The 14513-nt window shown below is 46.4% G+C and overlaps 1 protein-coding gene across 3 annotated transcripts in view; it reads left to right on the plus strand.

Annotated features, from left to right (window-relative positions):
- Positions 1–14513, plus strand: part of COL22A1 (collagen type XXII alpha 1 chain) — a 766089-nt gene that overhangs the window by 587278 nt on the left and 164298 nt on the right. For all 3 annotated transcript variants that reach the window (XM_033933743.1, XM_033933744.1, XM_033933745.1), the window contains exons 31-33: positions 2831–2863; positions 4661–4714; positions 8836–8889. In XM_033933743.1, coding sequence (XP_033789634.1) covers positions 2831–2863; positions 4661–4714; positions 8836–8889 — 141 coding nt within the window. The remainder of the gene's footprint in view (positions 1–2830; positions 2864–4660; positions 4715–8835; positions 8890–14513) is intronic.

Consider the following 14513-nt stretch of genomic DNA (forward strand, 5'->3'; position numbering starts at 1 on the left):
AATTAATTGCAGCCTTTTTTTTTCATTTAGTGTGATGTTAATAAAAAGGGAATTACAGTAGTCTAGTTTAGAAATTATTAAAGAATGAATGAGAATATTAGTGGATTCGGGTTGTAGAAACTTGAAAAGTGAACGGATTAGACGTAATTTATAAGAACATGTTTTAACTGTTTGACTAATATGATCGTGAAAAGTAAGTTTGTCGTCTATCCAAATCCTAGAATTTTTATAGTAGAAACCAGCTCTAATATCGTATTATTAATAGAAATCGGAGAAATTAAATTTATATCTCTTTTCCAGGTAAAGATCCTAGCATAGGGAGGGAAAAGCATTAGGATCCGTCAGAGTTAAATTGTCATAGAGCTCTGTCAGAGCCAGAGGCTAAAAGTGGCAGGGACCTCAAAAGTGGCGCGGACCTCGGATTTTTAAGGCTGCGATGTGCAGTTCAGGTCCGTGAGGTCCGCGAGGGAGCCGGGGGCCTGAGCTGAGCTGCAGGGAAAGCGAAGGCGGACTTGTCAATGCACGGACCTCGGATTTTTAAGGACGTGCGGTTTTAGATCCGCGAGGTCCGCGTTTCACCCCTTCCCGATGCTCTCGTGCTTTCATAATGCTCATTTGCTCCATCTGACCTTAGTAACTAGAGGGTCCTTTTGCTAAGGTGCGCTAGCCAATTTCACCCACGCTAAATGCCAACGCGTCCGTTATTCTATGGATGCGTTAGGGTTTAGCATGCTAAATTGGCTAGCGTTATGGTCTTGTGAAACCACAGGAACTCGCAGCACGACTCTGCACGGGGCAGGAGTGTAGGAAGATCGCTCCTGCCCTGCGTCACCGCTAGACCACCCGGTAAGGTCTGGGGAGTGGGTTAGAGTTGGCCCAAAAGTTATTCGCGGGCCGGCTCTGCCCCTAACCCACGCGAATAAGGAGAGAGAAGTGTACTCCTAATAAAATAAGAAAGAGGGATGGGCAGAAATGATAGAAAGGTTCAATAAACTATAGGATCACCCCATTTTCCATAAGAAAAGAAGCCTAAGGGCAAAAGGTCATAAACCAGAGTCGGAAGGAGATTTTAGGGATGTGCAATTGGTGGCTTAGTAAGGGGGGAGCGGGCAGCGGCACACCTCCTCCTCTCCGCCACCCCCCGCTCGTTCCCACTCCCCCCCCCCCCTCTGTACACGCGCCTTCATTTCTACCCCCCCCCCACCGTACCGCTATCTCTTCACCGGCGTAAGCAGTGACTCTAACCTGACCTCACTTCCAAATTCAATTTATTTAATATATTACATTACATTAGTGACTTCTATTCCGCCTGTACCTTGCAGTTTAAGGCGGATTATAAAAGAGCTAACTGGACATTTCCAGGATAGTTACAATTTTTTGGTTACAAGTGAGATACCGCAAATATATACAAGTGAGATACCGCAAATATATACAAGTGAGATACTGCAAATATATACAAGTGAGATACAAGTGAGATACCGCAAATATATACAAGTGAGATACCGCAAGTATACAAGTGAGATACCACAAATATATACAAGTGAGATACCACAAGTATACAAATAAGATACAAGTGAGATACCGCAAATATATACAAGTGAGATACCACAAGTATACAAGTGAGATACAAGTGAGATACCGCAAATATATACCAAGTGAGATACCGCAAGTATACAAATGAGATACAAGTGAGATACCGCAAATATATACAAGTGAGATACCGCAAATATAAAACCAAAGGTAAATCTAAGCGGTTTCATTTGTTTAATGATGTCTGCTATTGAGGCATCTTGTATGACGTTCTTATTCCTAGATGCATACCGTAGCATCTAAATATTTCCTTTCCAACAGTCTGCAAAATAAACACGAACCGCTTTTAAGAAGCAATCCCCATTCCTGGTGTTTTATCCTCCCCCCTCTTCCCTTTAATGAATTTGTTTTTAATGATGTAATTATTAACTTCCCCTCCCCCTTTACCCTCAAGCTCATGTTCGTATTTGTAATTTGTCTATTTAATGTTCACATTTCCCCCCCCTACAAAAATTTATTTTAACCTTTCATTTTTAGCATTGCAAACTGGCCAGGTGCACGTCGATGGTCGGTATATTAAAATTAATTAAACTTGAAACTTATGGAATTTTATATTTTGATGTATGTGTGGGTTTGGCCAGTTTTGGCCTTAAACTGATCGACATGTATGTTCTATGTAATTGGAATTGATATGTAAGTATGTAATTTGTTACAGTGTGTCCTTGAAGTGCTTTGTATGACAAATGTAAATGTTTTATTTTGTATGTTAACATGTAACTCGCCCTGGATAAGAGCAGGTGAGAAATAAACAAACAGAATTTTAAAAATGTCTCATTTTGTCCGTCATTGACACTGTGCACTGTTTATGAAGAAGGCACACTTTTTTCAAAGAGGGTTCACTGTTTTTCATTCTTGAGCACTATTTGCAGAGAACGTGCACTCCTGGCAGATACTGTTCGTAATGAAAAATAGTGCACACGCGGTTAACAACATTCGCCCTGAAATGAAAATGTAAAAAAACTGAAACAAAACATCTTAAAAACATTGGAAACTTAATATAAACAACAACAAAGTAAAATGCTTGCCCTACCACCTCATGATTTATATAAAAAGATCACGTGCTGGATGCCCAGAACTGGCTGTCATGGGTCAAGTGTGCTTGGGACAGATCTAGAAAGTCGTAGAAGGGCAGGATGTGATCGCTGATTGCATCCATGGGCAGAATTATCAGTTGTAACCAGTAATTTGTTGTTATAATTATGTATTGTAATTTATTCCACTTTTTTTTTTCATTCTTCAGGCAGAAACAGGTGTTGCAGAGCCTGGTGCCCCGGTAAGTAATGTGTAATGAGGTTTTTGTTTACCTGACAGTGAGGCAAAGGATCCGGGTATGCCGCTCGTTTGGTCTCTACTTTCGCTCTGATCAGTCAGCTTGGAAAATCGGTTGTCATGGAAATGGTTAGCCAGGGTTATGTGGTAATGCTGCATTGTGATGCGAGAGCTGCATCAACAAGCTCTCTTCTCTGTACCCTTTTCCTCCACTGCCAACTGCAGACTCCGTCCCTTCTTTCTTGCGGCACCGTATGCCTGGAGCAGGCTGCCTGAATCAATACGTTATGCTCCATCCCTGGCAGTCTTCAAATCCAAGCTAAAAGCCCACTTTTTTGAAACTGCTTTCAACTCTTAACTTCCACTCACTGCTGTTAGATACCTAGACCCACTGTATCATTTCCTCTACCATAATCTCCCGAACCCTGTAATGTCCTGTCTAAATTAGATTGTAAGCTCTTCTGAGAAGGGACTGTCTATTGTATGTTAAAATGTACAGCGCAGCGTATGCCTTTTCAGCACTATAGAAATAATAAATCGTAGTAGTAGTAGTGTGTGTTAAGTCTAAAGGAATTTTCACTATAAGGAATGAAAGTGATCACTGTATAAAAATGTTTATTTATTTATTGAAGTGTGTCGCAACCTTTTTAAGCTGTGGCAGACCCATCCAGCCGCGACTTTTTTTTTTTTTTAACTTTAAACTTTTGCAGCCCGTGGGTTTAACCTGCTTCGGGTTAAACCCAGGGGCTTGCACAGGCAGTTGGGGCAGACGTGTTCAGGGCAGGCAGGCAGGTTCGGGCCCAACTCTCCTGCTTCCATGAGGCAGCAGCAGCCTCTTCCCTCCTTCCCTTCAGTGCGAGCCCGTGGGTTTAAAGCGGGGCTGCACTGCGGCGTTCAGCCCCGCTTTAAACCCGCGGGCTCGAACTGGAGGAAAGGCGGCAGAGCCAGGGGGAGCAGAAAGGACATGTCAGGCAGGCATTCGGGGCAGGCAAGCCCAGGGGTGCAGGACTGCGAGAGCCAGGGCAGGCAGATCGGGGCTGCAGGAGGCGTTCGGGGCTGACAGGACAGAGAGCAGGGCTTCAATAGAACAGGAGAGTCGGAAGGACGTTTTCGACTGCTTCCCAGCAGTCGCTTCTTCCGTTGATCGGCCAGCCCTGTCAGATGTGAAATTTTGTGTAAGTGAATCGTGTCGCTGTCCAATTTGCATGCGTTTCTCCTCATTTGCATGCACGGATTCGAAGCGGATCGCAGGAGAGGTAAGTGAATCAGGCCGGAAGGAAATTTGCTCGTTAAGGGGCCGCAAACTGATCGGTACACGATCGGTTTGCTTAGTGAATCGAGCCCATTATTACTGAAGAAATAACGGTAAACACTCTGAGGCAGGTGTGAATGTTCTTTATGGGGAATAAGAGGGAAGGATAGTGAAGGAGGGTGATTTGGGGAGAACTTTGTTTGAATTACAGATATTTTGTTCTGTTTGGTGGAATGGTAGGTATCCCCCTCTTTTCGTTTTTTTTAAGTAAATTCAAACATGTTGTGTTTCAACTTATTCTATGTGATGTTTTATTTTAAAGAATTATTTTTTAAAATAAAAGTTTATTGGAGCCAAAAAAACAAACTGATGAGATTTCAAACCCCGGGTATAAATAGCGCACCATTTCTGAAGTTTAGCGTTATGCTAGGCATACCAAGAGAGTCCCATGTTATCCATTGTCATTGCTGAGGAACCGGGCTGCCGTGCTTTTTGCAGACTGATAAATGAGATTATGTCCTCAGTACTAATATGTTTTCTTTGTTTCAGGGACAGCCAGGAGAAAAGGGAGAGAAAGGAGACAGAGGAGAAACTGGGGAGCCCGTAAGTAGAATCTTCAGAAAATAGCACTTTTTTTGGATCTTTTCCAGATAAGCCCCGCCAAAAAGTTAACCCCTGCCACAGTTTTAGCTAACACCATGTTAAGTGAATAATTGGGGAAAGTGATATACAAGGGGGGGCAGAGCCCCCCCTTGAACCACCCCGAGTCATTATTCAGTTTCTGAGGTACCGCTAAACTTCTTGGCAGGTTCCATATTAACAGCGGAATGTGGAACGAAAGTTTATAGTGTTTCATAATACGAGAAATTTTGTCAGCTTTCAGTAAATAAGTTAATATTCATGTATGACATTTTTAATTTCATAAATTCTTAACAAAGTGTTTACAATTGTCTATCAGACTCAGTCACTTATTGCTAATGCCAGTATTTTGATTTCAGCTCATCCACCACCCGGGGCGGTGGCAACTGACGTGGCCATGTTACGCACTCCGCCCACTCTTTCCCGCCCCCGCTCCACTGTTCCCCGCTGCTTGGGCCCCCCCCAATTCTTCCCTACCATTTGAGCCCCCCCCTTCCCTTCATGTACCTCTTGAAATGTTTGCCGGCGCAAGCAGCATCTCCTACCCACTGCTTAAACCGGTGTTGGCTACCTTATGACATCACATCCTGATCCCTCGACCCGGAAGTGACTTCCTAAGGGAGCCAACGCTGGCATGAACAGGAAATAGAAGATGCTACTCAAGCCGACGAATATTTAAAGAGGTATGCAGAGGGTTTCCCCCCCGCAAAGACGGTGCCCAGGGCAGTCTGCCCTCTCCCCCTTTACAATGCCACTGTCTGCCAGTTGAATCCATTTTATTATGCATAGCTTTTGCAATTCAGCCTTATGTCTGCACAGCTCTTGTTTGTTTGTGTATTTATTAATTTATTAATCAACCCTATTGAAACTCTTCAAGCAATGAAGAGCAATAAAACCCAAATACCAACAGAGGACATTGCGGGCCTTTAGCATAAAATGTATCTCTTTGCCAGCATCCATAGTAAAATGTGGCTGTCTTTTAGTGCTTCTATTGTAGCTGAAATGAGCTGTATGTACTGCAATTCCTCTAGTTTAAACTATGGACTGCTTTTGCTTAGGTGCAGTAATAGATTTATTGTATACTAAATAACAAGTCCATAGGAGGAGAGGAGTGGCCTAGTGATTAGAGCTAGTGGTGGGTTCAAGCCCCGCACTGCTCCTTGTGACCCTGAGCAAGTCACTTAATGCCCCCGTTACTCCAGGTTCATTAGATAAACTGTGAGCTCGCAAGAATAGACAGGGAAAAATGACCTGAGTACCTAAAGGTAAACCACTTAGGCAAATAATAGGCAGTATATAAATAAAGAAATTCCTATGGGCATTAATAATAATAATAATTTATTTTTATACTAGTGTTTTAGCCCGTTACATTCATTACAGTAACGGGTGCTAGAATAGCCCCACCTATACCCTGACCCCACCCATGCCCCGCCTCTATCATGCCACTGATCCCAGTCCCACCACCTCACCTTTCACCATTTCCTTTGTACCCTTTTGGCCCTCCTGACAGGGTCTTTACTTACCCGAGGCGGCAGCAGCAGTCCTGACGTACCAACCTTTCCTCCCTCAGTGCCCCAAAGCAGCAGTGGTCCTACCATTTCCATCTCTCCCTTTCCCCCTTTCGCACCCTCTACCAACCTTGCTTTCTGATTCTTCCTTTGTCCAAGACCCAGGTGCACTTCCACACACTTCCTAAAACTGCTCCTCATGGCCCTAAAACATGTTGGAAGGGAAGAGTGGATTCTCTTCCCTCACATAATCAAGCAGCACACATGCCTCCAGCCCCTTCATTTTCCCCTGAAACTGATTAAGTCACCTCTGCAACCTCAAGGATTATTAAGCCATCAATCACAGCTGTCACAGGCGTAACCTCCTGAAGATCAAATGCCCGCCCTTTATTTAGGGGATGGCGTGAGTCAAAATAGCCAAGATGCAAAGCACACCAACTTAAGAGCTTCATTTAGCCTCTTTGCCAGACATAAAGTGCCGCTGCTAAGCTATTCATGACATAAATCAGACAGGTGAAGCCATCTTCCGCCGTGGCCTGCAGCCGCTGATAGCCGCCGCGGCCGACATCCGCCTCGGGGGATTCTCGCGCACGCACACTCCTACCTGCGGTGCCCTACAGCGCACGGAAAACGGGAGCACGCAGGTGGGAGTGCGCATGCGCGCTTAGGGCTTTATTATATTAGATACCGCCATACCAAAAGTTCTAGGCGGTTCACAACAGTCAAAGCAAAACATACATTACAGATGAATATATCAAAGAATCAGCGAAATTAACTGCATACGATATAGGTAAAATGCAGCAATTTAAAAAAGAATAAAAAGGTAATTAAATTGAGAAGATATCAGCCTAGCGAATAATTGTGTCTTTATCTGTTTTCTAAGATCAAGATAAGAGGAAGCTTCTAACATAATTTTTGCAAGCCATGTATTCAGTTTGGCGGCCTGAAATGAGAAGGTTCTCTCAAGGAAGCTCTTATAATGACAAGATTTTATAGAGGGATATGCAAACACATGAACTCTCCGTGTACTCTTATTAGTGTAACTCAATGTAGCACCTGCTAAATCCATACTTTAGCCCTATAGCACATCTTAGAAAAGTGATAGGAAAATCTTGATTTAAAAGGACTCCTTTTAAGCTGTCCTACTGGATAGTGGCTCAGAATATATGTGCTGGGTTAAGCACCAGTGGTTTACTTAGGACAATCACTAGGCCAACACAATACAGTATAGGGCCCAAAGCAGTAAGAGAGAACCCTCTGGTTTCTCCGAAATGAGGGGCATCCTTTTTATTTTAATAGGGAGCGTATCTTACTGGAAGAAATGAGGCAGAGAAGTGCCCCTAGTCTGGGCTGTGGGAGGGATGGGACGGCACAGGAAGAGGCGTGCATGACCCCCCCTGCTTCAATGCTTTTCCCCCTTATGAGAAGACACGTGTGTGTCAGAACGCTGCAGAGAGATGGGGGTCAGCACCGCTTCCTCGGAAATAACAGCACGCCAACATTGCTGACCAAGTAATAGCGAAGGTAGAAAAAGATGAACCTTCATGATTGGTGAGCGCCGGCATTAATGAGACCTCATTAGTTTCAGCGAAGGGGATGGAGCTTGATACAATGGTGTAATAATGGCAACCCTAACCCTAACCCTGGCGCCATGTTAATGGGAGCACCAGCACCTCTCCGCCCCTCATAGAGTTACCAGATTTTACCTCAGTAAAATCCAAACCCCTTAGACCCGCCCCCCAGGCCTGCTCGGTTCCACCTATCCCCGCCCCGTTAGGTCCCAGCTCTGCCCCTGCTGCCTGTTCATCGGGCAGGAAGGCAACCGTGCGTGCGCAGGTGCGACACGACGATGTCACGCGCAGGTGTGCGTGATGTCGCCGCATTGGATCTCCACATGCGCGGATCCCCCCTCCTAACGTGATTTCTTTTCAAAACCCAGACAAAGTGAATAAAGTTGGGATTAAGTATGGTAACATCTGTGAGGTGATCGCTGGAATGGTGTCTCAGGGTGATACCTTCTACTAAACCAGGTATCTTAATAAAATATTTGGCCCATGATTTAGCTTGTGTTTTAGATTTCGGCCCCTTATGTGATTGGGTTTGACACCCCTGATCCAGACAGTGGTTCTCAGTAACCAGATGTTTGTTTGTTTTTTAACGCTGCAGCTGAAGTGTTAAAAATATTGCTGACTATGGTGGATGTATACTGACCCATTCATTTTTACATATCTTCACATCCACCTGTTGTGCTCCTGAATATAATAACCTAAGAACATAGGAATTGCCAGAATGAGCAAGAGTCCATCCCTAAGAGTAGGAAACAGGGATTCAGAAACAGGGAATATGTAGTGTGCTCTGTCCACTCTCATATCCTCTCTGTTTCCAACAGTCATGATAAAAAAAATTCATGGAACTAAGAATGGTAGAGGAGAAGGGCAGGGAAGACTCTGTCTATTATGTTAAGGAGACTGTGATTAATCTGTCTTTAATAAACTTAACATCCCTGTAACTCATTTGTCCCATTACTACATTATGCTTATAGGAGTGGTATTGTACATTCTTTTCTTTCCTTTGTAGGGGCTCCACGGTCTTCGAGGTGAAGAAGGTTTGGTAGGACCTCCAGGGCCTAAGGTGAATGAAAGCAGCATTTTCCCACCTCATAATAGCTTTTAATTTGGTGTGCAGATGTCCTGGGAGAAAACGCTCTCATTTTTTCGTGTTTTCTTGTTTCATTTTACCATATGCTGACAGAAAACAGTATATACCAGTGGTCTCAAACTCGCAGCCCTCGGTATGTTTATCGCAATCACAAAAGTAAAAGAAACCGTTTCTTGATCATACGTCTCTTTAGCTATAAATGACAATATTATTATTTTTAAGATTTAGCTAAAAGGAAAGATCTATAAACTATAAAGAGTATTACCTCATGCAAAATTGTTATTTCTTTAATAAGACATTAACTATTTTTTCTGAGGCCCTCCAAGTACCCACAAATCCAAAATGTGGCCCTGCAGAGGGTTTGAGTTTGAGACCACTGGCTTAACTGTAACCATGATATCCTGTTTGTCTTTGGGAAAGCAAAGCTGAGATTGTGATGTCATAATGCCTCATTCCACCAATAAGAGCCAGCCTCATCAGTGATGTCACAATGGCTTGATTGTCCTGTTCTCCCCTCTGCCCTCCAACCCAGCCAGCAGATTAACTGTTCCCCTTAACTCAGTGGTCCAAACTGGCGGTCCGCCAGGTACTATTTTGAGGCCCTCGGTATGTTTATCATAGTCACAAAAGTAGAATAAAACTGTTTCTTGATCATATGTCTCTTTAGCTATAAATGACAATATTATTATTAAGACTTAGCCAAAAGGAAAGATTTATAAACTATAAAGAGTTTTACCTCATTTCAAAATTGTCGTTTCTTTAATAAGACATTAACTATTTTTTTTCTGAGGCCCTCCAAGTACCAACAAATCCAAAATGTGGCCCTGCAAAGGGTTTGAGTTGGAGACCCCTGGTATATACTATTTCATTTAGTTCGTGTTAAAACAGTTAGAGAATAATTCTGTAAGAAGCTGGCTAGATTTAGGCATAGAATATGTGTAAATGTTGGCATTCTAGTCACATACACATGTGAGCACGTCAATAAACATTTTCCAATTAAGCACTATTCTGTCTTTATGCACTAATATTGTTGCATATTTTGCAGATGGGTGTTCACATGGACAGAATTTGGGTGTGGCAAAAGGCAGGATTTCTAGTTACGCACATGGGGGTGAGATTCTATATATTGCATCTAAAAAAATGGCGCTGATCAGGATGTTGCGTGGCACAATTCTATAAAAGTTACGCACGCCTTATAGAATCATGCTTAGCGTCCCTGCATGTCAAAACTTTTAGGTGCACCAATCAGGCCAAAGGCAACCAGGCCTAAATTCCTGTGCCTAAGTTGAGCTCATGAGTCTGGCATGATGGTGTGATCTCAACTTGTTGGTGTCAATGTAGAGAGACGTTCAGCTTGTTTGTCCTCGAGACTTAAGCACTGCCTGCATGGGAAGAATCAATGCTGAGATCTTGAAGGCCCTGGGATTGATCTCTACTCTGTTGCTGTCGGTCTCCAGTGTGTCAAGGGAGGAAGCCTCACCAAGCCATTGAAGATCCTCGGTATCTCAAAACCCATGCCCAAAGCCTGAATCTGATTTCAGTAGGCCAAAGCAGGCAGATACTAAGACTTCTCTTCAGGTGTATTTTTCAAGCTCTCTTTTTCTGAACAATCCTGGAACTCTGACTTTGAGCCAGATGGTTTGCTCTGAAGAGGGTTCATCTGACTTATTCTCAGACCTTTCTCCTTCACTTTACAGAAAGAAACACCTGCTGGAAGAAGTCCAGATCATTGATTTTATAATAGAAATGACTAAAGCGACGGTATTTCATTTACATTATACCGTGTTTGCCCCAAAATAAGACGGTGTCTTATATTAATTTTGGGCCCAAAAAAACGCACTAGGGCTTATTTTCATGGTAGGTCTTATTTTTTCATGTACAATGATCATCTCTCCTTTCTTCACCATTCCATGATTGAATCCACTCTCATATTGGCCAAAAGTTCCAAGACTCATTCCTCAGTGACTCAGGGAGAGAAGCTGGGACATCCGAGTCTCTTTGAAGAAATTTTTTTCAGAATGCTATGTTCATTTCCCACGTAGGCTCTGATTCTATAACGGATGCTTGCAGTTAGGCACCTAGATTGGGGAGTCTAGCTGATCTAGGCACATAACTTCATTTTTTTTAAATTAGTGTAATCGGTGCTGATAATTGAAAATGCAGTTAAAAAAACAATTTAAAAGTGATTTCCAGAATCCATTTCAAATGCTCCTGCCTGGCTTTTAAGATCATTCACGGCATCCTTCCTCCCTTAACCCCACTATCTTATAACTCCTCGAGTCCTGACTCTACCAGACCCGCCCAAAGGTATAAACTATCTTTCCCCTCTCTACACGGTATTCGCTATGCAGGCAAACTGGGAAAATCCCTTCTCTTCAGAATCACAGGTCTTTGGAACGACCTTACTACCCCGCTGCGGAACCTGGGCTCCCTCCAATTATTCCGCAAGCAACTGAAAACCTGGCTTTTCACTAAAATGTAATTCTATCCCCCTTACTCTTCTCTTTTATATATAAGTTCATGTAAACCTTTTTTTTCCTTCTCTTCCTATATTTTAAGTTCTTGTAAACCATGCCGAGCTCCACATCCGTGGAGATGATGCGGTATATAAACTTAAGGTTTAGTTTAGTTTAGTTAGTTACCGTATTTTCGCGGATATAACGCGCGCGTTATACGCGTTTTTACCTACCGCGCATACCCCTCGCGCGGTATACGCGTGAGCGCGGTATACAAAAGTTTTTCTACATAGTTCCCACACCGCCCGACGCCCGATTCCCCCCCCCAGCAGGACCGCTCGCACCCCCCCCCCCGAACGACCGCTCGCACGCGCTCCCACCCGCACCCGCGATCGGAGCAAGAGGGAGCCCAAGCCCTCTTGCCCGGCCGACTCCCCGACAATATCGGGCCAGGAGGGAGCCCAAACCCTCCTGGCCACGGCGACCCCCTACCCCCACCCCGCCCGACGCCCGATTCCCCCCCCCAGCAGGACCGCTCGCACCCCCACCCCGAACGACCGCTCGCACGCGCTCCCACCCGCACCCGCGATCGGAGCAAGAGGGAGCCCAAGCCCTCTTGCCCGGCCGACTCCCCGACAATATCGGGCCAGGAGGGAGCCCAAACCCTCCTGGCCACGGCGACCCCCTACCCCCACCCCGCACTACATTACGGGCAGGAGGGATCCCAGGCCCTCCTGCCCTCGACGCAAACCCCCCTCCCTCCCTCCAACGACCGCCCCCCCCAAGAACCTCCGACCGCCCCACCAGCCGACCCGCGACCCCCCTGGCCGACCCCCACGACACCCCCACCCCCCTTCCCCGTACCTTTGCTAGTTGGCCGGACAGACGGGAGCCAAACCCGCCTGTCCGGCAGGCAGCCAACGACGGAATGAGGCCGGATTGGCCCATCCGTCCCAAAGCTCCGCCTACTGGTGGGGCCTAAGGCGCGTGGGCCAATCAGAATAGGCCCTGGAGCCTTAGGTCCCACCTGGGGGCGTGGCCTGAGGCACATGGGCCCAACCCGACCATGTGCCTCAGGCCGCGCCCCCAGGTGGGACCTAAGGCTCCAGGGCCTATTCTGATTGGCCCACGCGCCTTAGGCCCCACCAGTAGGCGGAGCTTTGGGACGGATGGGCCAATCCGGCCTCATTCCGTCGTTGGCTGCCTGCCGGACAGGCGGGTTTGGCTCCCGTCTGTCCGGCCAACTAGCAAAGGTACGGGGAAGGGGGGTGGGGGTGTCATGGGGGTCGGCCAGGGGGGTCGCGGGTCGGCTGATGGGGCGGTCGGAGGTTCTTGGGGGGGGCGGTCGTTGGAGGGAGGGAGGGGGGTTTGCGTCGAGGGCAGGAGGGCCTGGGATCCCTCCTGCCCGTAATGTAGTGCGGGGTGGGGGTAGGGGGTCGCCGTGGCCAGGAGGGTTTGGGCTCCCTCCTGGCCCGATATTGTCGGGGAGTCGGCCGGGCAAGAGGGCTTGGGCTCCCTCTTGCTCCGATCGCGGGTGCGGGTGGGAGCGCGTGCGAGCGGTCGTTCGGGGTGGGGGTGCGAGCGGTCCTGCTGGGGGGGGGTGAATCGGGCGTCGGGCGGGGTGGGGGTAGGGGGTCGCCGTGGCCAGGAGGGTTTGGGCTCCCTTCTGGCCCGATATTGTCGGGGAGTCGGCCGGGCAAGAGGGCTTGGGCTCCCTCTTGCTCCGATCGCGGGTGCGGGTGGGAGCGCGTGCGAGCGGTCGTTCGGGGTGGGGGTGCGAGCGGTCCTGCTGGGGGGGGTGAATCGGGCGTCGGGCGGGGTGGGGGTAGGGGGTCGCCGTGGCCAGGAGGGTTTGGGCTCCCTTCTGGCCCGATATTGTCGGGGAGTCGGCGGTCCTTCGGGGTGGGGGTGCGAGTGGTCCTGCCGGGGGGGGGGCAGGGCAGGGCGGGTAAACGGAGAGTCGGGACAGCGCACATAGAGTCGGGGAGGGCGAAAGGAGAGTCGGGGTGGCCAGAGGAGAGTCGGGGCGGGCGAAAGGAGAGTCGGGGCGGCCAGAGGAGAGTCGGGGCGGGCGAAAGGACAGTCGGGCAGCATGCGCGTTATACCCGTGAGCGCGGTATACAAAAGTTTTTATACATAATATTGTGTTTTCTGCGCGCTATACCCGTGTGCGCGTTTTACACGGGTGCGCGTTATATCCGTGAAAATACGGTAAATAATTAAGTTGCTAGTAGGTGCCTACTACCTCATGGTAGACACCTAGACCAAGAGATAAAACAGGGGAAACAAACGGGAAACAAATCCACAAACTCAAATACATAAAAAAGAGTAGAATTATCCTAACCAGACTGATGACCACAACCTATTGTGAAAATGTCCTTTTACTCGTCCAATGTTCAAATGACTTTATTCATTCATCCAATAACTCAGTGGCTCGACATGTACATGTTTCGGCCAAACAGGCCTGCTTCAGGAGTCTTGAGAATCTACTAAGTCCCAGGATTTTTTTGGCTCAAAGCACTATAGCAGAAGATTGTATCACAGCACCATAGCATTGTCATGAGAACCTATGCATTTATTCAAGATACTATCCGTTATAACTTAGTAGATTCTCAAGACTCCTGAAGCAGGCCTGTTTGACCGAGCCAATGAGTTATTGGATGAATGAATAAAGTCATTTGAACATTGGATGAGTCCAAGGACATTTTCACAATATGTTGTGGTCATCAGTCTGATTAGGACAATTCCACTCTTTTTTATGTATTTTTTAGGCATCTAGACCAAGGTATCTACAGTAGGTTTGACCAGTCAGTCCTCCAGAATCTTTTTTGGGATTAGAATACAACTCCATCTGTTCCCCTATCCCCTCCCCCCCGACCCTTTTTTTTTTTTTTTTTACTCATTTAGACTGCATTCTGAAGAAAAAAACCAATAAGCAAAGTCTAGTTGCAACCAAAATGATTTTGGTTTCTACGTGTGGCGGTATACTGTTAATATTTTCCTTTTTTTATTGAAAGCAGCCTGTAGATTGAGAGTCCATGCTTTAAGGACTTGCTTTCTTGCTTGTCATTGGAGAAAACTGTTACTTACCTGTAGTAAATGTTATCTAAGGATAGCAGGATAACATCCTCAAATTCCTGC

This window comes from Geotrypetes seraphini, chromosome 2 (genome assembly GCF_902459505.1).
Source record: "Geotrypetes seraphini chromosome 2, aGeoSer1.1, whole genome shotgun sequence".
Classification (NCBI taxonomy): Eukaryota; Metazoa; Chordata; class Amphibia; order Gymnophiona; family Dermophiidae; genus Geotrypetes; species Geotrypetes seraphini.